This window comes from Ranitomeya imitator, chromosome 3, assembly GCF_032444005.1.
Source record: "Ranitomeya imitator isolate aRanImi1 chromosome 3, aRanImi1.pri, whole genome shotgun sequence".
In the NCBI taxonomy this organism is placed as follows: Eukaryota; Metazoa; Chordata; class Amphibia; order Anura; family Dendrobatidae; genus Ranitomeya; species Ranitomeya imitator.
In genome coordinates, this window is record NC_091284.1 from 793,619,330 (window position 1) to 793,646,726 (window position 27,397).

Consider the following 27,397-nt stretch of genomic DNA (forward strand, 5'->3'; position numbering starts at 1 on the left):
GACTATCGAGGGATTCTAGAGAGAAATGTGCTGCCCAGTGTCAGAATGCTTGGTCTCAGTCGCAGGTCATGGGTCTTGCAACAGGATAATGACCCAAAACATGCAGCTAAAAACATCCAAAAATGGCTAAAGGCTAGGTTCACATTGCGTTAGAGCAATCCGTTTAGCGCATACACTAGCTGATTGCGCTAACGCAATGTCTCAAAAGGGATCGCGTTTGGCAATCCCACTAGCGCAGATGCCCGATCTGCGCTAGCGAGGAACGGACCTCGGACGCTGCAAGCAGCGTTCGAGGTTTGTCCGAAACTAACGGGACATCGCTAGCGCGTGCCGAAAATGGCATGCGCTAGCGATGCGCTAGAGATCGGTTAGCACATTGCAGTCAATGGGTGCGCTAACGGATCCGTTGCATGGCGTTAATTGCAACAATTGCGCCATGTAACGGAGTCCGCTAGCGGACACCCATTAACGCAATGTGAACCTAGCCTAAGAGGAAAACATTGAACTATTCTGAAGTGGCCTTCTATGAGTCCTGACCTAAATCCTATTGAGCATCTTTGGAAAGAGCTGAAACATGCCGTCTGGAAAAGGCAACCTTCAAACACGAGACAACTGGAGCAGTTTGCTCTTGAGGACTGGGCCAAAATACCTGTAGAGAGGTGCAGAAGTCTCATTGACAGTTACAGGAATCGTTTGATTGCAGTGATTGCCTCAAAGGTTGTGCAACAAAATATTACTTCAGGGGTACCATCATTTATGTCCAGGCCTATTTCATGAGTTTTATTTTTTATTAAATTCTATGGAAGCATGGTTGAAAAGCAATGTCTGACTTTCATTTGTTCATTTTCATAGATCTTTTATTTGTTATTACTTTTGTCGGATTTAAGTTATTTCTGTGACCATTGTGGGTTTTTCTGTCATTAAACGAGGGGTACCAACAATTTTGACCACGTGTGTAGATAGATAGATAGATAGGAGATAGATGATAGATAGATAATAGATATTAGATACAGTATATATTACATAGATAGATGATAGATAATAAATAGATGATAGATAGGTAATAGATATTAGATAGATAGGAGCTTGAGTGGCTACATTGACACGTTTTGCCCATCCATGTGCTATTTACCAAGCAGGCAGACACTGACCCATAGAAGTACCGGTAACCGCATATCAGCTTTTTATTTTATTTACAGATCTTTGTTGTTTTTTTTATAAAACTCGACCATTCCAGTCTATGGGGATCCTTCAAAGTCCTTGTTCACTTGACCATACTTTTGGTCTGAGTACTGTCGGTAAATAAAAAGGTCAGCACTCAGACCCATGTTATTCATTGGGGCAGTGCAAAAACAAGCTATTTTTTTCTCAATGTTTGAAACATAAATGGCATCGTCCTCTCGTTTCTTCTGTAAATCAGATGAGCCTCACCCATTCAAGTCTATGGATGCACAAAAAAAATCCATTTTTATGGATACATTGCAGTTTTGTCTTGTAAATGACTAAGTGCTACTATAAAAAAAAATAGATGGTGGCCCGATTCTAACGCATCGGGTATTCTAGAATATGCATGTCCCTGTAGTATATTGCCCAGTCACGTAGTATATTGCCCAGCCACGTAGTATATAGCCCAGCCACATAGTATATTGCCCAGCCACGTAGTATATAGCCCAGCCACGTAGTATATTGCACAGCCACGTAGTATATAGCCCAGCTACGTAGTATATTGCCCAGCCACATAGTAAATTGCCCAGTTACGTAGTATATTGCCCAGTGACGTAGGATATTGCCCAGTGACGTAGTATATTGCCCAGCCACGTAGTATATTGCCCAGTGACGTAGTATATTGCCCAGCCACGTAGTATATTGCCCAGCCATGTAGTATATTGCACAGCCACGTAGTACATTGCCCAACCACGTAGTATATTGCCCAGCCATGTAGTATATTGCCCAGTTACGTAGTATATTGCCCAGTGACGTAGTATATTGCCCAGTGACGTAGTATATTGCCCAGCCACGTAGTATATTGCCCAGTGACGTAGTATATTGCCCAGTCACATAGTATATTGCCCAGCCATGTAGTATATTGCCCAGTTACGTAGTATATTGCCCAGTGACGTAGTATACAGCACAGAGCCACATAGTATATTGCACAGCGACGTAGTATATTGGCCAGTCACGTATGTCACAGGTTAAAAAATAAACCTATACTCACCTTCCGAGGGCCCTTTGTAGTTTGGTCACATGACCGTGACGTCATTGCAGGTCCTTCTCGCGCAGGGCCTATGATGACATCGCGGTCACATGACCGTGACGTCATGGCAGGTTCTTCTCCCATACCATCCTTGGCACCGGAACCTGCCGCTTGCATGGAGCAGTCACTGAAGCGTTGCGAAAGGTGAGTATATAATGATTTTTTATTTTTTTTTAATTATTTTTAACATTTGATGTTTTTACTATTGACGCTTCATAGGCAGCATCAATAGTAAAAACTTGGTCACACAGGGTTAATAGCGGCGGTAACGGAGTGAGTTACCCGTGGCATAACGCAGTCCGTTACCGCTGGCATTAACCCTGTGTGAGCAGTGACTGCGGAGAGTATGGAGCAGGCGCCGGGCAGTGAGTGCAGGGGAGTAGGGAGGGACTAATTGGACTGTGGCCATCGCTGATTGGTCGCGGCAGCCATGACAAGCAGCTGGCGAGACCAATCAGCGACTTGGATTCCATGACAGACAGAGGCCGCGACCAATGAATATCCGTGACAGATAGAAAGACGGAAGAGACCCTTAGACAATTACATAGTAGATGGATTATATATGACAAGTGAGAAAAAAATAGTTTTCTGGGTGACACTGAATGTTCTATTATACGCTCATATGACCTTACCCTAAAGTTATGTAATTGGCGTGGAAAGTTCAATCTGTCAAAATCTATAGCCCATAAGGTAAACGTCGTACACAAGGAAAGTGGGAATTAGATTTTTCTTTTACCATTCCATATCCATTTGAGATTTGTTTTCTCATTTTTCGCTACGTTACGTGGATAGTGTCTGGGTAAAAAAAAATGTATGGCTCTTGGAAGTAGGGGAAGGAAAAAACAAAAACTTTGCCTAAGTTGGAAAAGGGTTAATCACACCCTGCATGTGGGTAAAATTGGCGGCGTCTTTTTAAATAGTTTGAGTCCATGATTCTTTTAAAGCGTCTCTTTACCATGTTTCATTTTACATTTTTTTTAGCATAACTTTTTATTTTTGTAATTAAAAAAAAAAAATATTCTGCAAAAATGATGTAGCTGAAAAAAAAAATGAAATAATTTTTTACAACGAAAAATCAAACCCAGACACAAGTCACTGTGAAATAAAGAATAACGACTATGGCCATATATTGCTCATGCATTAAGAATTGTGTAGAATTTAAAGCCATAAATATCTCATTTGGTCCTGACGGAAAAACCAAAAAATTCCGGTTACCGAGTGGTTAACTGGAGCAGTCCTCTATTTGCCGGGTATCTCCGTATGATAATATGTGCCGTAATTGAGAGGTTTCATTAAGTGCCGCGTTATCTAATATCTACATAGCGGCACAGACCTGCATTAATCCGGTGCGCGGGCATTTCTCACCGTCTTGTCGATTCTACACAGCCGGCAATTAAGCGTCTGCGGAAAATAATTCAATGAAGTATTTAAGGTTTCACAAGAGAAGGAAACGGGCTGGAAAATATTCTTCCTGCCATATGAAAGCATTCCTAGTAATGATCTGTGAATGATTTATGAGAAATCCCTTGTGGCAGTTTATTAGAACCACTTGAAATATCAAAAGCCCAGTGACAGGAAGTGTAATGTGCTGGTAGGCTGAGAAAGCGGCACGATAGTAATGTACTAGAGGCAGCGGCTTATTAAATGGTTTAATCTACTATGAAAGCCTTGATTGACTATTTAAGTAGCAGTCTCCTTGATGAACATGCCCGCCTGGAGACTCGAGATGCAGCCCTAGTTCCACGGGGAATCTGAGGTGACCCATGTAGTAATTCAGCATTATCAGGACAAAGCCTGAAGCCTGGTTTTCTCTTTTAAACAGGATCCATCATTAGGTCAAATGTGGGCAGTTTTTGCTCTTATTTTATTCACGCTTCTCCCCTGAGTATTCCATTTTTTAATTTTTTTTAAAATCCGCCCTACGGTTCCTTTTTTTTGACTGCTAATTTTTTATGGTCATTACTAAGGAGGCGCGGCTCACAGGCTCCTCTGGGGCGTGTCTTTAGGCTGTTCTGCATAATTACCCTCTGAGACACGCCCCCTTAAAAAAAAAAAGAATACAAATTAACAGTGAATAATAAGGCCCATTTCTTCGGAACTGTATGACGGATTTACAAAAAAAACAAAAACGGAATACTCAGGGGAGTAGTAAAAATAAAAAAATAAGCAGAAGCTGCCCACTGTTGACCCGTTGACGGGCCTTTGAGCTATTCCGGAGGCTGTACATCACTTTGCCTTACTTAGAGATTTTACTGTATATTTAAATTGTCAGGGATAATAAAAAAAAAGTGTTGAAATTCAGCTACATTTTTATCTTTAGCCTGTATCTATCCAAGGTTGGCAGATTTTAAAGTCTGTATAAGCTGCAAAGACGTTTATATTTTATTGTCTATATTTCTTTTTAGATATTTTGTGTATTTATTTTGTCAAGTACAAATATTTTTTGTATTGTCCTATAGTTGATCTAAAAATGACCTATTGTTTTAATAAAAATTTTTACGGTAAATGTATTTTTTTAAATTATTTTTTGCTAATAGATACAGATTTAGTGTTGTATAAAAGTTATAATTGTGATCTGCAGTATGGCTGGTACGTCGTCTGGCCATGTTATCAGCAGCAAGGAGATACTCATTTTTCCTCTTTGAAGACCATGTTTATGAGGGGGCATAATATTGCTTGTGCGGTGGTATACGTGCGGGGTTTGATTTTTATTTCCTTTTTTTTGATTGACGTCAGATCTGGGATTTAGCAATATTTGCGAGCATATAAAACTGGGGTTTATTGTAAAGTCTGGCCTTTAACAGAATAAGATCAAGGATTACCATGTTCCAGCGAGCGGCCATATCTTCCTGATGGGACCGGTTTGATTTGTAGATGTTATAAACAGAGGGACGTCTCGTCCTCTGCATTGATTTTACAACTTCGGAGCACGAAGGTCACACGATTAAAGGGAAATTGTTATTTTGGATCCCTGCTTAGTGTATGAACAAACCTTGACTTGACGGGTTACAAAATAATTAAAGAAGAAAAAAAAAGTCTGATAAATATATTGTTCCAAGAAGTATGATGCTGAATTTAATATTATGACTTTTGTTTTAATGAATAATTTTTGCACCAGACATTACCCTTTTTTATGCTAGTTTGGGAAGGACGTGACAACAGTCGGCTTCTTTATAGATTATGAAAATTATACATTTTAAAATCAAGACTGAATTTACAGTTAGTGCCTTATGACAGAAAACGTCATGTCCTCCCCCATTCGTTATTTAAAGAGGACATGTCACCGGGTCAAAAATGCCCAGTTTATTCCGCTTTTTATTTTTCTAAAATTTGCCATGTTGTTCCAGAGATGGGAACATTTTTGTATTCAGAGCTAATTTTTATGGCCTTTATTGAGAGGTGGGACTCTCAGGATTATTTGGGGAGGTGTCTTTAGGCTGCTTTGCATAATTAAACCGTGAGCACTTCACCTTTTGGCTTGACTGCTTGCTTTTTAAAGACTTTTCATGGTAGGAAAAAGAGGAGTTGAGATGCAATGCTAGAAATAGCTTGTAGACAAGAGTGGCGTGGTTTCTGGAGGAAAAATAAAAAGCAATCGATCTCTTAGGCTCACCTTGGGAGGTAGATCCACAAAGCCTCAGGTTCTGGTCGATATACAAACCCCGGCTTCATGTGGGTGCAGCTGGCTTTAGGGCTTATGGAGGGGAGAGGATTTGCACAATTAGAGTAACGGACCCAGGAAGGCTTCAAGGTAGGAAAAAAATGGTTTGAGTTACAATACTAGAAGTATCCCGTAGTCAAAAAGTGGTGCTGACTACTGCCAGGTACAACCGGGAATCATTTGAGATGGATGGCGATGAACTAGACGTTTTAAAGGACTTCAACCTATTAGGATTATGATCAATGATAACTCAAGATGCAGCAACAACACCGGACGTCAATAGGAGAATGTCTACGGGCAAATCAACAATGAAGTCACGGGACGATGTCTTCAAATCAAGGAACATTTTAGCGGTGAGGAAGACACGGTTCGTACTTAGTGTAGCCTTTTCTGTGGTAACAAAGGGATGCGAAACCTAAACAATAAGGAAGCAAAACAGAAGAATTGTCGCCTTCGAAATGTGGTGCTGGAGAAGGGTGCGATCAATACCATGGATGGCAAGATCAACAAACAAATCAATTTTGGAACAAATTAAGTCAGGCATGACACTTGAAGCAAAGATCGCCAAGCTACGACTTGCCTACTGTGGACACATCATACGAAGAGACCAATCAGTGGAGAAGGACATCATGGCCAGAAAAATAGAAGCAACTAGGATCTAGACCAGCATCCCGATGGCTTCATACTATAAAGATAATGGTGGAGAAGATCCTGGTGGACCTATCTAGGCTTGCACAAGATCGATTTAGTCTATAGATCATTCATCCATCAAGGCGCCATGGCCCCAGATCAAGTTAAAGCCTGTTAAATAAATTCAATAAAATTCTGGAGAAAAAGAAAAAGCAAACCTGTTAGGCTGACCTTGCCAGGTGGATCCACGAAGCCTCAGGTCCCGGCAGAGTGCTGGTACCGCTGACTCTGGACAGACGTAATCGAGGTATTATGCACATTCTCTTTTAAGAAGTAAAAGGTTCTAGCAGCTTACAATAAAATTTTAAAACCTTCACTTCAAAATATAGTAAATAGTAATTTATATGGTATTAAATAGAAAATACATTAAGAAAACACCATTTTTTGCTAGAATTTGTGGTGTTTGTTGGATATTATGACACATCGTCTTGTAGTTACCCAGGTGATAGAATCCTTTGCTATCAACATCTGCTTTTGATCTCTAATTCCCAGCATGCTTAGTTGGCTTTAGACAGATGACAAAGCATGCTGGGAATTGTATTTAACATAATGCAGGAAATCTACAGGTACGATCGGTTTTGCTCTCACTACCTACAGTAATAACAAAAATAATCTTTAAAGGAATTCTTTTAATTTGTATCATAAAAAGCGTTTCCACTTTCATGAACCTGTTTTGTTCTCAGCATGTTGGCGCCATAAAGCCCACTATGAGAAACGGACAAATTGCAGCTCCCACTTAGCAGAGGCTAGAAGATTCTAAAACTCCCGTCACTTTTTATTGCTCTTTTTATTACCATTAAAATCATTGTCAGAATTTCTAATATTCCTGTTTTCATTGTTTGCATTCCACTTTAGTTTTGTATTCCGCCCCATAGAAAACAATATTGTACTGCTGAGAATGAATCTACTATAGAACCGAGGATTATACTTTTTTTATTTATCTTTTATATGTGGAGATTTTAACTCTGTTTATTCTATTTTACGCATACATGTTTTATATATTAATAAACCTCATAGTTGGGGTGACAGATTCAATTGTAGACTGAAAAAATGCATTGACTCATTTACGGGAAAACTGACCTGACAATATGGCACTCCACGTCAGTATGAGTACACAGATGCCAAATCTGTATAGTTTTGTTCATATTTTTTATAACTTTTTTCCCCCACTTTTCACTGTATTTATTAGTCCCCTTAGGGGACTTCAAGCTGGGATTGTCTGATCGCTTGTTCTACACATCCGCCCTCCTATGTAAAGGGAAAATTACCATCTCCTATGAACGCCTATAGACTGACTTTTACAGGAGAATCATAATAACTAGCATGGTTGGTGGTCATCAGCAGATCCTGGCTGTCATAGCAATCCATCTGCGTCCCCTGATCATATCACAGGCACCCCGATGTGAGCATGTTAAATGCCACTGTCAGAGATTGGCAGTGGGATTTAACAGATTAACAACCGCTGGCGGAGCTCAGCTCCACCTGCAGCTGTTGGAGGCACATGATGACTGAATATATCAGCCATCATTTGCCAGGAAAGATGCTGATTGGATAAAATAATGTGTATGTTTTTATTCCTTTAAGACGGGGAATGTGAGTTTGTGCTGGACAGATTCGGACACTTTAGGAAATGTTTATTAGAACAGATCATGATGAAATATTGTGTTCACGTTGAGTCACAGTTGCTCCCTTGTATGGTTTTGGCTATTCGTAGTGTTTCTCCTGGTGCGATAAAATTAAACTGCATTAATTAAAGAAAAATATGTTATCTCTACAACTTGTAGATGAAATATAGTTTGACTGGCCAGTGCCCTAATGTTGGCACCACGGTCATCTTCTCATCAATTCCATTTATGGTTATGTTATGCTTCATTGTGTTGATTATAACTCCTGATGACCATAAAGAAGGTATCTCAGGAATGTTTTATCTTCTGTTTGGGTCTTCAAGTTTCCAAATGTTGTTTTCATGAGTTCCGTGGTTAACGCCATCCATGTTGTTACTTGTCATTTTCTTTCTCTTTCCTTTAAAGGTACAATTACTCTAGAGTCATGCTGCTGAAACCTCGTACTTTGAGGTCTGAGGACCTGCCTATTGTACTAGTCATCTTAGTCACATTACTTCTTCCCGCCCTGATCGAACTTCTGGCCAGATGTCTCAGGTCTTCAAACGAGCACCTCTTTGAACCTTATTGGTCTCAATTTGACATAGATACAGTTAGGTTCTGTGGTAGACTTTTATCCTGTAGGCCCATGGCCTACAAGACATTGGTACCACGGCATATGCGATGCAATTACATTAATGCATTGTACCCAGGTGATCTTTGTGCAAGGGAGAAAAGGACTTAGTCTCTCGAAAAAGATGAATATACAGTAAGCATTATTTTTTTTGCAGGGGTTTGGGAATGGGACATTAAGACCCCTTCTCTTAAGGGGTCACTACTACTGTTTTGTAACGTGCACTACTTGCCTTGCACCTGGTGTTGACCATCCATGCTACACCAATCCAATCTGGTCATTGGTTTGGAAGGTTAGGCTTCTCTTGGCCACTTGTTTGAGTTTTCGCTGCCGTTATGCAGCACATATGGAAGTCTACGGAGCATTACTGTAAACCCATATATCTCTGATATCATATATAAAACAAAAAAATAATCATGGCTTGTTCTCTTGGAAGCCTTAGGATTTTAGGGTAGATTGACAGTACTACAGTGCCATGTGAGTGCACAAGGAGTGCCATCTACTCTATAGTATGGAGTCCTATTGGCTCCATAAAACAGATCGGCTATGCCATGTTCTTGATGCCTAATTATGAGAAGACCATGTTTAAGGCAGATCTGCTGGGTTGTCATATTTCTTTTAGTCACATTTCCCAGGCCAGCTAGCCATGTATTTTTTTACATTCAAGTGGGGGAAAGTAAAGGTCATTGCCCCTCTCAGAGTTCATTAATATTGTGTTTAGTGATAAATCGCCTAACTTCTGCCTTTTCTCCTTGGGATAGTTCATAAAACCCAGGAAATGCCTTTTTTTCTGAAGAATTCCAGCTCATGACTCGAATATTATAGACCGGTCACACATTCTCAACTAAATGCTCTGGTGCTTCTATTTCTGTCGACGGCCTATCCACAAATCTGTCAACTCGGCTCTAAATTTATTGTGCAACTTGAAAGAAATCTATATTTGGAATCAATATTTTGTATATGAAACATGAGTGCAACTTACATGCCAACTGAGATTTGTGATGCCGAGAGGGGCTGTCATTGGAAAAAATAAGTTCTGAAATATAGCCGGGCCTCACAGAAAACAATGTCGAAAGTACATCTGTTTTCTAGCAATATTTTTTTTTTCTCGTCTTTATGAATATTATTTTTTTTAACAGCTGAATATTTTATGGATTTTATCATTACAAAGAAATGTTGAATGTTTTTAACAACTTGACTTCACATTCAACTTTCCACAAAGAAGAAGGGCCTAGGCCCCTTAGTTATCAGGACTGATAGAAGTTTCTATGCTGGACAGAATTCTAACAAAAAATATAATGAAAGTTTAGTTACTCTTTAAGTTATCCTCTACCTGTAGGCTATGGATTAACTTACTGATCTCTAGGGATCTGACCGCTGGGACTCTCCACAATCTTGACAATGAAGCCTTGTCGGAATAGAGTGGAGGTCAAGCCATCTCCAGCAGTCCCATAGGCACTGTGCGTTCACGCTCGACCTGTGCTGTATTCAGAGCCATTCTCTCTGGAACATTGGGTGGTCCTATCAGTTGGGCCCCAAGCGATTAGTAAGGTATCACCTATCCTAATATAACTTTGGTTTATATACTATGGCACGGATTCATTAAAGCAATTTTTCTTCTCGCTTAAATTAAAAACGTTGGAATTGCACCAAAAATTTTGCCACTTTTGGTGTTTTTTTCCCCCAACTCTGCCAAAGTTGAGATAGAGTTGGGACGGGATGGGGATTGCGTCATGGCTGTGACACCACAGCTCATCTAATTCATGACGAGCTGTGGCGTTCCCTACGCCAGTCTAACGTGGCACATGGCGGTGCACTCCACTCGCCTGACTCTTTCATGCCCCATCGTCACGGCTCGCGAGAAAATTGTTGGTCTTGATGAATCAAAGCCAATGTCTTAAGAGGTGGTCTCAACCAATATATAACTTTACCAAAAAAAAAAAATGTTTTTTAGGCAAAATAAAAATGTTTTCTTAGGAGGGATAACCTATAAAGCAATATTGCTATAACTTTCCAAAAAAGTTTCTGTATGAAGAAACGTGGAGGAGTGCGGTAACTTTTTTTCTTATTTTACCAATGGCTTAGAATTGGTAAAAGAAGCACCGCACTAATCCTCCGCTGCTCCTATTTTGACCTTGGTGTGTTCTCGAATTGGTCTCTACCTCATGGACCCATCTTTATACACAGACAATTCTAGTAATTGTCTGCTCAGCTGTCTGCTGGACACAATGGGGACCCCTGAAGCTATAGCTATTGGCTATACAAAAAAAAAAATTTTGACCACACCATCGAATTGAAAAATATTTCTGCGCTACACAATAATACCTTGGTGATGACTGACATAACTGGTTGCATTGCTCTGCATATGAAAACTCAACTTTTTTTTGCTTTTGCTAATTGTTAATGATTTGCAAAATTTTGTAGGAGCTGGGTAAACTGCCATGTGAAATGGGGAAAAAAAAGCAATTTAACTTATTTTAAGATTTTGTTTGCTTCAAGTTATTTTATTTTTTTATTTTACAGATCCAGAATGCCAATGACGTTCTAATATCCCCCCTGGAGAAGTTTCGAAAGGAACAGATTGGTGCGGCAAAGGTACATTTAATTTTAGCAAGAAATAGTGATCATGTTGAAATTAGTTATTTACGTGCACTTTTCAAGTTTTTATTTTTTTATGTATTTTTTTCTATTTATTTTTTATATTTATGACATAACTTGTCTTTTGGTTACCATTATGTATGTATTGTGGTACCGTTATGTGCTGTACACTACCATACGCCTCTTCTCACTGTTCACTCAATGGTCACTGTTTCAACAACTGTTGAAATAAATCTATAGCACAAGTGAATATTAGAATCTTTTTAATATATTTAATAGAAATGTTCTTTTTCTCCACTTATGAGTCATTTCTGCCCCCCTCTAACACCATGTTTTTTTTCCATCGGCTCCTCCGCTGATTATTCACTCTGTAAAACTGCTAAAGTCTGTCTTTGTTAAAGAGAGGGAGATTTCCAGGTCCCTTAGGGATCAGATAACTGATTCCTATTGAAAACTATGGAGATGAGATTGGTAGGGGGAGTAGAGGGCAGTAGGCGTAGACAATCATATCTATCATATTGCAGCCTCTAGTCTCACATCAGTGCTGGATTCACTGCTGCACTGCTCAATATGGCTGTATAATGTCCCTGTGGCTGTAGCTTCTGAACATGTCCTTCATAGAATCAGAAGAGCAGGAATGCCTCATGTCTGTGTGTTCTGTGTATGTGCTACATTATAGTAGCTAATCTCCACCCACTAGCTCAGAGACAGCTGAAAGACATACAGCCTGCAGAGGGGAAACGGGTGCTTAATGCAGGATACAAGCCATATAATGGCCAGAAATAGTGTTATTTTTCATATACACACATGACAGCTTATTATGAGCAGTCATCTGCTATGTCAATAATTTTTAAATACTTTGATGCATGTATAGCATTTGTCCTACAAGCGACTGATTCATGGTGCATGTCCAGAATGTGAGTGGTGCATGTATAGCGCTCATCCTGAAAGTGACTGCTGTGTGGCGTTTTTCCAGCACGTAATTGGGGCAGGCCATAAATATTATGCATGAGTGGTGCATGTATGGCAATTGTCCAGCAAGTGACTGCTGTGTGGCATGTATCTGGTGTATGAGTACTGTGTGTGAGTATTTATTTATTTATATAGCACCATTAATTCCATGGTACTGTACATGTGAAAAGGGGTTACATTCAGAGTTATAGATATCGTTTACAGTAAATACATTTACAATGACAGACTGGTTCAGAGGGAATAGGACCTTGCCATTACATTTTATGGGATAATGGGGAAGAGACAGGATGTCGGTGTTGCGGCAGCTCTGGTGGTGGTAAGGCGGCAGCTCTGGTGGTGGTGAGGCGACAGCTCTGGTGGTGGTGAGGCGACAGCTCTGGTGGTTGGTGAGGTGGCAGCTCGGGTGGTTGGTGAAGCGGCAGCTCGGGTGGTTGGTGAGGCAGCAGCTCTGGTGCTGGCGACTTGGCAGTTTGGGTGGTTGGTGGGGCGGCAGCTCGGGTGGTTGGTGGGGTGGCAGCTTGGGTGGTTGGTGAGGTGGCAGCTCGGGTGGTTGGTGAGGCGGCAGCTCTGGCAGTAGTGACGCAGCAGTTCGGGTGGTTAGTGCGGCGGCAGCAGCTCGGGTGGTTGCTGAGGTGGCAGCTCGGGTGGTTGGTGGGGCGGCAGCAGCTCGGGTGGTTGGTGGCGTGGCAGCAGCTCGGGTGGTTGGTGGGGCGGCAGCTCGGGTGGTTGGTGAGGCGGCAGCTCGGGTGGTTGGTGGGGCGGCAGCTCGGGTGGTTGGTGAGGCGGCAGCTTGGGTGGTTGGTGGGGCGGCAGCTCGGGTGGTTTGTGAGGTAGCAGCTTGGGTGGTTGGTGAGGTGGCAGCTCGGGTGGTTGGTGAGGCGGCAGCTTGGGTGGTTGGTGAGGTGGCAGCTTGGGTGATTGGTGGGGCAGCAGCTCGGGTGGTTGGTGAGGCGGCAGCTTGGGTGGTTGGTGGGGCGGCAGCTCGGGTGGTTTGTGAGGTAGCAGCTTGGGTGGTTGGTGGGGCGGCAGCTCGGGTGGTTGGTGAGGTGGCAGCTCGGGTGGTTGGTGAGGCGGCAGCTTGGGTGGTTGGTGAGGTGGCAGCTTGGGTGGTTGGTGGGCAGCAGCTCGGGTGGTTGGTGAGGCGGCAGCTCAGGTGGTTGGTGACACATGATATGCATTCTATGTGTGAGTGGCACATGTTGTGAGTACTAATCTGTGAGTGGTGCATGATATGAGTATTCTGTGCGAGCAGCACGTTATTTGAGTATTATCAGTGAGTGGCGCATTGTAGGAGTATTATGTGCGAGTGCCACCAGTGTGCCACCTATGTACTGTGTGAGTGGTGCATGAGAGGAGCCTGCACACACCTGTTGCACAGGGATTATCCACAGTCTGATTTTGCCACAAATCTGTTTGACCACTGACATTGAGATTTCCAGTGGTTCATTCCACAGCTTCACACAAATGTCCTTATCTGGTTAATGAAGGAAACTGCTGTAATTCCCGTGTCCGGTAGTGATTGTGGCGTGGCCGGCACGGACACAACTTTTGTACCAGGCTATGAGGATCTCCCCGCTAATCCTTGCCGTTCCATCACTGCGTGATGTGTCATGGAGCTAATGCAGCAGAATAAATATATAAATGGCCCATCCTGGAAATATGGCTGTTTGGATTTTTCCCATCGTAGCTCAGGTCCCTTCTGTGGCGTTATTTAATGTTGCAGCGAGACACAATTACTTCATGATATGATTCTGAGCTCCGTGATAAGAGGTTTAATCATTCCGCTCGTCCCTGGGGGACCGGACTGCCGAACAGCCATGCAGTAAATGTATATCTGAGAACAACTCAAAAATATCCCTCTCTTCATTCTTGTATGATATGATGGAGCGATAGTCTGATCCCAATACCGCTATCTATGAGAAAAGCTGACAGGCGGCAAAAAATATCACTGACTCTCCATAAGTCATCGCTCTGTGATTCCTTAATTCGGCCATAATTACACTTAAATAATGAATATTCTTTAATATGCAGAGGAGAGTTGGCTACACTTGAAATGTACCCCCCCTAAGCAATGGCATTCGAAGAAAGCCCCCCAAATGCTACAGTTAGCTTTATTTTGAGCAAAATATGAAATGACACATAACACCGCAATACATCACTCCATAACACTTGTACATCGATGCAGTCAATGTCGGACTGGGGTGCCAAGGGCCCACTAGTAACCAACTCCAGGGCCCAACTTTTCACCTACATGCAAATGTGACATTATCCTCAATCACAAATTTATGTAGCAATGAACTGGGTATTTTGTTAAAGGTAACCTGTCACCAGAATTGGCGGATATGAGATACTGGCACTGCCTTTCAGACCTGATATACGGTATTCTATAATGCTGTATATGTGCCCCCAACCCGGCCTGTAAGAGAAGAAAAAGAGCTTTTATAATACTCACCTGTGGGGCGGCCCAGTTCGAGGGTTGTAGCTCTTCTTGGTCCGGCGCCTCCCTTTTTCCTGCGATGCCGTCCTCCTTGCTTCATGTGGATGACACGTTCCTTCGTTATCTACACAGTCACCCCAGCATCGCGCTCCTGCGCAGGCGTACTTCTCTGCCCTCTTGAGGGCAGAGCAAAGTACTGCAGTGCGCATGCGTCAGGGCCTCTTTGACCTTTCCCGGCACCTGCGCGCTGCAGTACTTTAGGCTGCTCTTGTCATGGCAGGAGCACGATGCTGGGGAGACTGTGTGGATGACATAGGACGCGTCATCCACACGAAGCAAGAAACAGGACGGTATCGCAAGACGAGTGACACCCCTCGGACTGAACCTCCCCACAGTTGAGAATAATAAAAGCTCTTTTTCTTATCTTTCAGGTCGGATTGGTGGATTATATACATCATTATAGAAGGTGATGGACGTATCTCATATCTGTCAAACCTGGTGACAGGTTCCCTTTAAATAAGATGCGCCTTTGTCTGTACATCGTGATTCAAGTGTATTGTGCCAAGTACGGCTCATATAAGATGGTGGTGGCCCACTCTTGCACAGGGGCCCAGAGGAGGATTGGCTTATGGAGGAGAGGAGATAGGAGGATGTTGTAATGGTAACGTCAATCAGGGGCAGGCACGGTGGTTAAGCACAGGAGTGAGGAACATAGGGTCATAGAAGTTTACTAGCTCTGCTTGAATGGCCTCCAGTGCGTGCCGCTCCTTTTTAGCTGTCTGTTCGGGTGCCGTACAGTATGTCATATAGCTGGGAATATCACCCTACTTAAATAAAGCTGTGGCCGTTTTGACAACCAAAATATTGTGTTTTGTGTATTTGTTCCAGTGTCTAGGTTTACTGTAGTTATGATTTCTATTAAGATAGAATCATAGAATGTTAGAGTTGGAAGGGACCTCCTGGGTCATCTGGTCCAACCCCCTGCTTAACCCCTTCATGACCGGGGGATTTTTCGTTTTTCCGTGTTCGTTTTTCGCTCCCCTCCTTCCCAGAGCCATAACTTTTTTATTTTTCCGTCAATTTGGCCATGTGAGGGCTTATTTTTTGCGGGACGAGTTGTACTTTTGAACGACATCATTGGTTTTAGCATGTCGTGTACTAGAAAACGGGAAAAAAATTCAAAGTGCGGTGAAATTGCAAAAAAAGTGCAATCCCACATTGGTTTTTTGTTTGGCTTTTTTGCTAGGTTCACTAAATGCTAAAAATGACCTGCCATTATGATTCTCCAGGTCATTACGAGTTCATAGACACCAAACATGACTAGGTTATTTTTTATCTAAGTGGTGAAAAAAAATTCCAAACTTTGCTAAAAAAAAAAATTGCGCCATTTTCCGATACTCATAGCGTCTCCATTTTTCATCATCTGGGGTCGGTTGAGGGCTTATTTTTTGCGTGCCGAGATGACGTTTTTAATGATAGCATTTCGGTGCAGATACGTTCTTTTGATCGCCCGTTATTGCATTTTAATGCAATGTCGCGGCGACCAAAAAAACGTAATTCTGGCGTTTCGAGTTTTTTTCCTGCTACGCTGTTTAGCGATCAGGTTAATACTTTTTTTTATTTGATAGATCGGGCGATTCTGAGCGCGGCGATACCAAATATGCGTAGATTTGATATTTTTTTATTGATTTATTTTGATTGGGGCGAAAGGGGGGTGATTTAAACTTTTATGTTTTTTTTTTATTTTTTTCACATTTTTTTAAACTTTTTTTTTTTACTTTTGCCATGCTTCAATAGCCTCCATGAGAGGCTAGAAGCAGGCACAACCCGATCGGCTCTGCTACATAGCAGCGATCTGATGATCGCTGCTATGTAGCAAAATTGCACGTGTGCTGTGAGCGCCGACCACAGGGTGGCGCTCACAGCGACGGGCAATCAGTAACCATAGAGGTCTCAAGGACCTCTATGGTTACCATTCACAAGCATCGCCGACCCCCGATCATGTGACGGGGGTCGGCGATGACGTCATTTCCGGCCGCCCGGCCGGAAGCGGTAGTTAAATGCCGCTGTCTGCGTTTGACAGCGGCATTTAACTAGTTAATAGGTACGGGCAGATCGCGATTCTGCCCGCGCCTATTACGGGCACATGTCAGCTGTTCAAAACAGCTGACATGTCCCGGCTTTGGTGCGGGCTCACCGCAGAGCCCTGCATCAAAGCAGGGGAGCCGGCATCGGACGGTATAGTACGTCCGATGCCGGTAAGGGGTTAAAGCAGGATTCACTAATCCATCCCAGACACATGTCTGTCCAGCCTCTGTTTGAAGACTTCCATGGGAGGAGAACTCACCACCTCTCGTGGCAGCCTGTTCCACTAATTGATCACCCTCACTGTCAAAAAGTTTTTTCTAATATGTAATCTGTGTCTCCTCCCATTCAGTTTCATCCCATTACTTCTAGTCTTTCCTTCTGCTAATGAGAATAAAGATGATCCTTCTACAATGTGACAGCCCTTGCGATATTTGTAGACAGCTATTAAATCTCCTCTCAGTCTTCTTTTTTGCAAGCTAAACATTCCCAAATCCTGTAACTGTTCCTCATAGGACATGGTTTGCAGACCGGTCACCATTCTGGTCGTTCGTCTCTGAACTTGCTCAAGTTTGTTGATCTTTTTTAAAATGGGGTGCCCAAAACATGAAACAGTATTCCAGATGAGGTCTGAACAAAAAAGGAGTAGAGGGCAGTAATGACTTCACGTGATCTAGACTATATGCTTCTGTTAAAACATCCCAGAATTGCATTTTTGCTGCTGCATCACGCTGCTGACTCATGTGCAGTCTGTGATGTATTAGTATACCCAAGTCTTTTTCACATGTGCTGTTGCTTAGGCTACTTTCACACATCAGGTTTTCAGTGTCAGGCTAAATCCGGCTAATTTAACCACTTTCTGCCATTAGATGTACTATTCCGTCCATGTGGGGTGGGCCTTAATTCCCATGGATGGAATAGTACGTCATATGCGATCGGCAGCGCTCACGGGGGGAGCGCCGCCGATCGCGGCCGGGTGTCAGCTGCTTATCGCAGCTGACATCCGGCACTATGGCCAGGAGCGGTCACAGACCGCCCCCGGCACATTAACCCCCGGCACACCGCGATCAAAGATGATCGCAATGTGCCGGCGGTACAGGGAAGCATCGCGCAGGGAGGGGGCTCCCTGCGGGCTTCCCTGAGACCCCCGCAGCAACGCGATGTGATCGCGTTGCTACGAGGGTCTTACCTCCCTCCCTGCCTGCTCCAGGCCCAGATCCAAGATGGCCTCGGATCCGGGTCCTGCAGGGAGGGAGGTGGCTTCACAGCGCCTGCTCAGAGCAGGCACTGTGAAGCCTGCACTGCTGTAAGTCAGATCAGTGATCTGACAGAGTGCTATGCAAACTGTCAGATCATTGATCTGTGATGTCCCCCCTAAGACAAAATAAAAAAGTTAAAAAAAATTTTTTCCAAATGTGTAAAAAAAATATATATATTCCTAAATAATGAAAAAAAATATATATATTATTCCCATAAATACATTTCTTCATCTAAATAAAAAAAAAACAATAAAAGTGCACATATTTAGCATCGCCGCGTCCGTAACGACCCGACCTATAAAACTGTCCCACTAGTTAACCCCTTCAGTAAACACCGTAAAAAAAAAACACGAGGCAAAAAACAATGCTTTATTATCATACCGCCGAACAAAAAGTGGAATAGCACGCAATCAAAAAGACAGATATAAATAACCATGGTACCGCTGAAAACGTCATCTTGTCCCGCAAAAAACGAGCCGCCATACAGCATGATCAGCAAAAAAATAAAAAAGTTATAGTCCTGAGAATAAAGCGATGCAAAAATAATTATTTTTTCTGTAAAATAGTTTTTATCGTATAAAAGCGCCAAAACATAAAAAAATGATATAAATGAGTTGTCGCTGTAATCGTACTGACCCGAAGAATAAAACTGCTTTATCAATTTAACCAAACGCGGAACGGTATAAACGCCTCCCCCAAAAGAAATTCATGAATTGCTGGTTTTTGGTCTTCCTCACAAAAATCAGAATAAAAAGCTATCAAAAATTGTCACGTGCCCGAAAATGTTACCAATAAAAATGTCAACTCGTCCCGCAAAAAACAAGACCTCACATGAATCTGTGGACCCAAATATGGAAAAATTATAGCTCTCAAAATGTGGTAACGCAAAAAATATTTTTTTCAATAAAAAGCGTCTTTCAGTGTGTGACGGCTGCCAATCATAAAAATCCACTAAAAAACCCGCTATAAAAGTAAATCAAACCCCCCTTCATCACCCCCTTAGTTAAGGAAAAATTAAAAAAATGTATTTATTTCCATTTTCCCATTAGGGTTAGGGCTAGGGTTAGGGCTAGGGTTAGGGTTGGGGCTAGGGCTAGGGTTAGGGTTAGGGTTGGGGCTAAAGTTAGGGTTAGGGTTTAGATTACATTTACAGTTGGGAATAGGGTTGGGATTAGGGTTAGGGGTGTGTCAGGGTTAGAGGTGTGGTTAGGGTTACCGTTGGAATTAGGGTTAGGAGTGTCAGTGATTGCAGCGTCACGACTCAAAACTACCTATGAACATAAATGGCCACAAATACTAACAGATCAATTAGACAATTTGCATATACTTGGACAAAGAGAGGTGCGCTGACCTTCTGTATGCGTGGTGTAACTAATTGTGGCTAATTGCCTACTAATTGTAGGTTTGACCCCATTGAGGCTCCATAGGCCAGTGACGTCACTCACTGCTTCGCAGTGTCGGCCATTTCTGCACGTGTATCCAGGGACGCCTCCGGCCGGGACGTCTCTGGCGCTACACGTAGCTACCACAGTCCCCACCTGCAGTACCCAAAGCCGCCGAGATCGACCGAGGCTAGCACCCGCATACTTACGCTCTAGGGAGACGGAACCAGCCCTCCGCCAGAGCGGACCCCTAGATGCATTGATCAGCCAGCTGGATCCGACGCAAGTAGCCGAGCAGCTCCGGGATCCTCATACGGCGGCACACAGCAGGTAACGGCAATATTACTGGTTACCATCTACTTAAGCGGCGTACCAGTATAGTATTACCGGCTTAGCAGGAAAGCCACAATTAGTTACACCACGCATACAGAAGGTCAGCGCACCTCTCTTTGTCCAAGTATATGCAAATTGTCTAATTGATCTGTTAGTATTTGTGGCCATTTATGTTCATAGGTAGTTTTGAGTCGTGACGCTGCAATCACTGACAGTATCCAGCCATAGCAACCACTTGTAGCGCGGTACTCTTTATTTGTTTATTGGTCTTTAATCCTTGTTTGTCAGATTGGGCACATCATCTGACAGGAGTACCAGCGACACTTGTGTAGCCCACATCTGCAGTTATAGCGCCAGTGTATATTCTTTTATTTAGGGTTAGGAGTGTGTTTGGATTATGGTTTCAGTTATAATTGGGGGGTTTCCACTGTTTAGGCACATCAGGGGCTCTCCAAACACGACATGGCGTCCGATCTCAATTCCAGCCAATTCTGCGTTGAAAAAGTAAAACAGTGCTCCTTCCCTTCCGAGCTCTCCCGTGTGCCCAAACAGGGGTTTACCCCAACATATGGGGTATCAGCGTACTCAGGACAAATAGTACAACAACTTTTGGGGTCCAATTTCTCCTGTTACCCTTGGGAAAATACAAAACAGGGGGCTAAAAAATAATTTTTGTGGGAAAAAAAAAGATTTTTTATTTTCACGGCTCTGCATTATAAACTTCTGTGAAGCCCTTGGTGGGTCAAAGCGCTCACCACACATCTAGACAAGTTCCTTAGGGGGTCTACTTTCCAAAATGGTGTCACTTGTGGGGGGTTTCTACTGTTTAGGTACATTAGGGGCTCTGCAAACGCAATGTGACACCTGCAGACCATTCCATCTAAGTCTGCATTCCAAATGGCGCTCCTTCCCTTCCGAGCCCTCCCATGCACCCAAACAGTGGTTCCCCCCACTTATGGGGTATCAGCGTACTCAGGACAAATTGGACAACAAATTTTGGGGTCCAATTTCTCCTGTTACCCTCGGGAAAATACAAAACTGGGGGCTAAAAAATAATTTTTGTGGGAAAAAATATTTGTTTTATTTTTACGGCTCTGCATTATAAACTTCTGTGAAGCACTTGGTGGGCCAAAGTGCTCACCACACCTCTAGATAAGTTCCTTAGGGGGTCTACTTTCCAAAATGGTGTCACTTGTGGGGGATTTCAATGTTTAGGCACATCAGTGGCTCTCCAAACGCAACATGGCGTCCCATCTCAATTCCTGTCAATTTTGCATTGAAAAGCCAAACAGCGCTCCTTCCCTTCCGAGCTCTCCCATGCGCCCAAACAGTGGTTTACCCCCACATATGGGGTATCAGCGTACTCAGGACAAATTGTACAACAACTTTTGGGGTCCAATTTCTTCTCTTACCCTTGGGAAAATAAAAAATGGGGGGCGAAAAGATAATTTTTGTGAAAAAATATGATTTTTTATTTTTACGGTTCTGCATTATAAACTTCTGTGAAGCACTTGGTGGGTCAAAGCGCTCACCACACCTCTAGATAAATTCCTTAGGGGGTCTACTTTCCAAAATGGTGCCACTTGTGGGGGGTTTCAATGTTTAGGCACATCAGGGGCTCTCCAAACGCAACATGGTGTCCCATCTCGATTCCAGTCAATTTTGCATTGAAAAGTCAAATGGCGCTCCTTCGCTTCCGAGCTCTGTCATGCGTCCAAACAGTGGTTTACCCCCACATATGGGGTATCGGTGTACTCAGGACAAATTGTACAACAACTTTTGGGGTCCATTTTCTCCTGTTACCCTTGGTAAAATAAATCAAATTGGAGCTGAAGTAAATTTTTTGTGAAAAAAAGTTAAATGTTCATTTTTATTTAAACATTCCAAAAATTCCTGTGAAGCACCAGAAGGGTTAATAAACTTCTTGAATATGGTTTTGAGCACCATGAGGGGTGCAGTTTTTAGAATGGTGTCACACTTGAGTATTTTCTATCATATAGACCCCTCAAAATGACTTCAAATGAGATACGGTCCCTAAAAAAAAATGGTGTTGTAAAAATGAGAAATTGCTGGTCATCTTTTAACCCTTATAACTCCCTAACAAAAAAAATTTTGGTTTCAAAATTGTGCTGATGTAAAGTAGACATGTGGGAAATGTTACTTATTAAGTATTGTGTGTGACATATCTCTGTGATTTAATTGCATAAAAATTCAAAGTTGGAAAATTACGAAATTTTCATAATTTTCGCCAAATTTCCATTTTTTTCACAAATAATCGCAGGTACTATCAAAGAATTTTTACCACTATCATGAAGTACAATATGTCACGAGAAAACAATGTCAGAATCACTGGGATCCGTTGAAGCGTTCCAGAGTTATAACCTCATAAAGGGACAGTGGTCAGAATTGTAAAAATTGGCCCTGTCCATAACGTGCAAACCACCCTTGGGGGTAAAGGGGTTTAAAAAAAAATGGATCAGGCGTATGTTGCCACCGGAACAGGTTTTTTTCCCATAGACTTGTATTAGTGCCGGATTGCACCAGATGACATTGCATTTTGTCCGGTTTTCGCCGGATTAGGCAAATCTGCCGCTTCCGGTTTCTTGAAAAATGTCCATTGCAACGTTTTTTGTCTCCCGCGAAAAAGCCTGAAGCGCCGCATCCGGCGCTTCCGGCTGTTTGCTAGAATGGAAGCCTATGGGAGCCGGAAGGTGCCGGATCCGGAAAAAGGCGGATCTGGCGGCCTGATCCGGTTTTTTAAACTGAGCATGCTCCAAATTTTTGTTTTATCCAATAATCTAGATAGGCTAGCCAGATCTGTAAAAAAAAACGGATCCGTCGCATCAGTTTTTCACAATCTGCGCCGAATCCAGTTTTTCCAACATTCGCTGGATTTAGCCTGACACTGAAAACCTGATATGTGAAAGTAGTCTTAGCCCTATTCCTCCCATTCTGTATATGCTTTTTTCATTTTCATTACCCAGATGTAGTACTTTGCATTTTTCCTTATTAAAAACCATTTTGTTAGTTGCTGCCCACTGCTCCAGTTTATTTATATGATTTAGATGGAGTGGGGTCCGTCCCATATCCAAAACTCAATGGAGGCCACACTTTATTTTGCTCAAAAACAGTGTTTACGAAGTACATGTGTATATATACCGTATTTCCCGGCGTATAAGATGACTTTTTGACTCCTAAAAATTGTCCCAAAAGTCGGGGGTCGTCTTACACGCCGGGTACGGCGTGTGCAGGGAGCGATCCTGGATGTCGGCGTGTGGTTCCCAGGGTCTGGAGGAGAGGAGACTCTCCTTCAGGCCCTGGGATCCATATTCATGTAAAAAATAAAGAATAAAAATAAAAAACATGGATATACTCACCCTCGGATGGCCCCTGGCTCACAGTACTGCTAGCGTCTGCCTCCGTTCCTGAGAATGCAGTGAGTGAAGGACCTTCAATGACTTCGCGGTCAGGTGACCGGTCACCTGACCGCTCATGTGACCGCGACGTCATCGAAGGTCCTTCACTCACTGCATTCTCAGGAACGGAGGCAGACGCTAGCAGTGCTGTGAGCCAGGGGCCGTCCGAGGGTGAGTATATCCATGTTTTTTATTTTTATTCTTTATTTTTTACATGAATATGGATCCCAGGGCCTGAAGGAGAGTCTCCTCTCCTCCAGACCCTGGGAACCACACGCCGTATAAGATGACTGGGTGTATAAGATGACCCCCGTCTTATACGGTGGGTATATCCCAAATTCCATATTTTATATGAAAAAGTTGGGGGTCATCTTATACGCCCAGTCGTCTTATACACCAGAATATACGGTAATAAAAAACAAATACAATAATCTTGAACCAAAAAAGTCAGCGACCTGTAGAGGAGGAGAGAAGACTCTGCCCGCGAGGGCTCACAGTCTACAAATACAGTGGGGCAAAAAAGTATTTAGTCAGTCAGCAATAGTGCAAGTTCCACCACTTAAAAAGATGAGAGGCGTCTGTAATTTACATCATAGGTAGACCTCAACTATGGGAGACAAACTGAGAAAAAAAAATCCAGAAAATCACATTGTCTGTTTTTTTAACATTTTATTTGCATATTATGGTGGAAAATAAGTATTTGGTCAGAAACAAACAATCAAGATTTCTGTCTCTCACAGACCTGTAACTTCTTCTTTAAGAGTCTCCTCTTTCCTCCACTCATTACCTGTAGTAATGGCACCTGTTTAAACTTGTTATCAGTATAAAAAGACACCTGTGCACACCCTCAAACATTCTGACTCCAAACTCCACTATGGTGAAGACCAAAGAGCTGTCAATGGACACCAGAAACAAAATTGTAGCCCTGCACCAGGCTGGGAAGACTGAATCTGCAATAGCCAACCAGCTTGGAGTGAAGAAATCAACAGTGGGAGCAATAATTAGAAAATGGAAGACATACAAGACCACTGATAATCTCCCTCGATCTGGGCCTCCACGCAAAATCCCACCCCGTGGGGTCAGAATGATCACAAGAACGGTGAGCAAAAATCCCGGAACCACGCGGGGGGACCTAGTGAATGAACTGCAGAAAGCTGGGACCAATGTAACAAGGCCTACCATAAGTAACACACTACGCCACCATGGACTCAGATCCTGCAGTGCCAGACGTGTCCCACTGCTTAAGCCAGTACATGTCCGGGCCTGTCTGAAGTTTGCTAGAGAGCATTTGGATGATCCAGAGGAGTTTTGGGAGAATGTCCTATGGTCTGATGAAACCAAACTGGAACTGTTTGGTAGAAACACAACTTGTCGTGTTTGGAGGAAAAAGAATACTGAGTTGCATCCATCAAACACCATACCTACTGTAAAGCATGGTGGTGGAAACATCATGCTTTGGGGCTGTTTCTCTGCAAAGGGGCCAGGACGACTGATCCGGGTACATAAAAGAATGAATGGGGCCATGTATCGTGAGATTTTGAGTGCAAACCTCCTTCCATCAGCAAGGGCATTGAAGATGAAACGTGGCTGGGTCTTTCAACATGACAATGATCCAAAGCACACCGCCAGGGCAACGAAGGAGTGGCTTCGTAAGAAGCATTTCAAGGTCCTGGAGTGGCCTAGCAAGTCTCCAGATCTCAACCTTATAGAAAACCTTTGGAGGGAGTTGAAAGTCCGTGTTGCCAAGCGAAAAGCCAAAAACATCACTGCTCTAGAGGAGATCTGCATGGAGGAATGGGCCAACATACCAACAACAGTGTGTGGCAACCTTGTGAAGACTTACAGAAAACGTTTGACCTCTGTCATTGCCAACAAAGGATATATTACAAAGTATTGAGATGAAATTTTGTTTCTGACCAAATACTTATTTTCCACCATAATATGCAAATAAAATGTTAAAAAACAGACAATGTGATTTTCTGGATTTTTTTTTCTCAGTTTGTCTCCCATAGTTGAGGTCTACCTATGATGTAAATTACAGACGCCTCTCATCTTTTTAAGTGGTGGAACTTGCACTATTGCTGACTCACTAAATACTTTTTTGCCCCACTGTATATGTTGATTTTGTTTCTATCTAAGGCATTGTTGGTTTAATAGCTCTTACATGTAGCACGTATGCCAACTTATACTCCGGTTCATTTATTTTGTTTTTACTACATTTATACTTTATACCTTTTGGGCATAGAATCAATCTTTCCTCTAGAGATGAAGAAGGGGAGATTGTGAAGTAGGCATGAAATGGAGCCTCCTGAAACGAGTTGTGTTGAGACGGTCATGATCGGGGAGGGCATAGGACAACTGATATACGTAATAGACATTAGTCAATGACTGGCTGCCATATATAAGGTGCGGAATATGATATAAGACAATGGAAACTCTCCTGCCCTGGCGTCTACTAAAGAGTGAAAAGGCAGTAAAGTTTAGAGCAGGAGTTGGGTCAGGGCAGTTTGCCGTAGTTTGTACAATAACTGTAAACATTGAAGCAAACCTGCAGCTGTGAAAACCATTAGGTCTGTATAGATTTTAGGCCCCTAGATATAAAATAGCATTTGTTAACAAAACAGCATGGTTCTCCTGATGAAGAAGTTGGTTCAACTTCGAAACGCATTGAGAATAAACCGCATGATCTAATCCTTCACCACATCCTCAGAATGTATGTAATTCAGCACACTACTACTCCTATCCTCCATCAAATATACGCTAACAAGAAGCTGAGTTGCGAAAAATATGAGGAACTAAAACACCAAGAAAGTCGAAGAACCAATTTACAGGAGTAGTAGTGATCGGTGGCAGCCGTTGCAGTGGAGTCTTGTAGTAGTCAGCGAGCATTAGGTTTCCTGTGGATGAAAAACAGGATGTCCGAAGTGTCCTCTACAGTAAATGTAGAAACCCCAGGATCTCCTGAAGGACGCGGCTGGTAGGACTGGTGGCCTTATTTGGTCAGTGTCGTCCATGGTCCACAGCTGGTTGTATTGATGAGCTCATCCCTGCGTGAGCCAAAATCCTGTGATTCTTTCTATCTGTCCAGTCTGTTAAACATTATTCTGCTCGAGTGCCCCCTGACCTCCACTCGAATTCTCCGCCACATCAAAGGAAGTCGAGACATATTTACGCGCCATAGAAATAACTGAAACTAAATTTGGTTTTCTGTTCGAATGATATTTAGTAGCTGTTCGCATTTTTTTTCACTGATATCGGTATTTTTGGATAAAATGGAAGAATTGAAGAGTAAAGATAGATTTTATTAAAGAGATTTTTACAGTCAACATGAGGGCATAGAAACCTATGTTATGAGGCAGAATGTCTCCTTAGGGTACACGGCACATCTGTGCATTACTTTGTTTGCTTGATCGATGTTTTTTTACCACCCTGTTTACACAGGTAAACCGCATAATATGTGCCCATAACAATCTGTAATAAATTGTTCAGTGCTCATAGGCTGCCATTATTCTCGGCAGCACAACTTCTGTTTGTATGTGCTGCCTAGGACAATTATCTTTTAGGGTATGTGCACATGTATTCTGGAGGACTGCGGATTTTTCCGCAGCGGATTTGGAAAAACCGTAGTGCAAAACCGCTGCGGTTTTTCCTGCGGATTTATCGCGGTTTCTACTGCGGATTCCGCTGCGGCTTTACACCTGCAGTTTTCTATTGGAGCAGGTGTAACACCGCAGCGGAATCCACACAAAGAATTGACATGCTGCGGATTATAAACCGCTGCGTTTCCGCACTTTTTTTTGCACAGCATGTGCACTGTGGATTTCACTTCCCATAGGTTAACATGGTACTGTAAACTCATGGGAAACTGCTGCGGATCCGCAGCTTCGGAAACGCTGTGGATCCGCAGCAAAATCCGCAGCGTGTGCACATACCCTAAGGCAAGCCCCCCCCCCCGAAAAAAAAAATTAATTTGACGAACAAGCATTTAGCTCTTTTGTCGGGTGATAAGCAGCCTGTTTGGACTGCACAATTATTAGGAAACAAGTGTTCTAGGAAAATTTGTTTCTAATAATGG

At 42.7% G+C, this 27,397-nt stretch overlaps 1 protein-coding gene across 1 annotated transcript in view; it reads left to right on the forward strand.

Moving 5' to 3' along the window:
* Window positions 1-27,397, forward strand: part of ARHGAP42 (Rho GTPase activating protein 42) — a 374,547-nt gene that overhangs the window by 198,293 nt on the left and 148,857 nt on the right. The window contains exon 4 of the mRNA XM_069759185.1: window positions 11,364-11,435. Coding sequence (XP_069615286.1) covers window positions 11,364-11,435 — 72 coding nt within the window. The remainder of the gene's footprint in view (window positions 1-11,363; window positions 11,436-27,397) is intronic.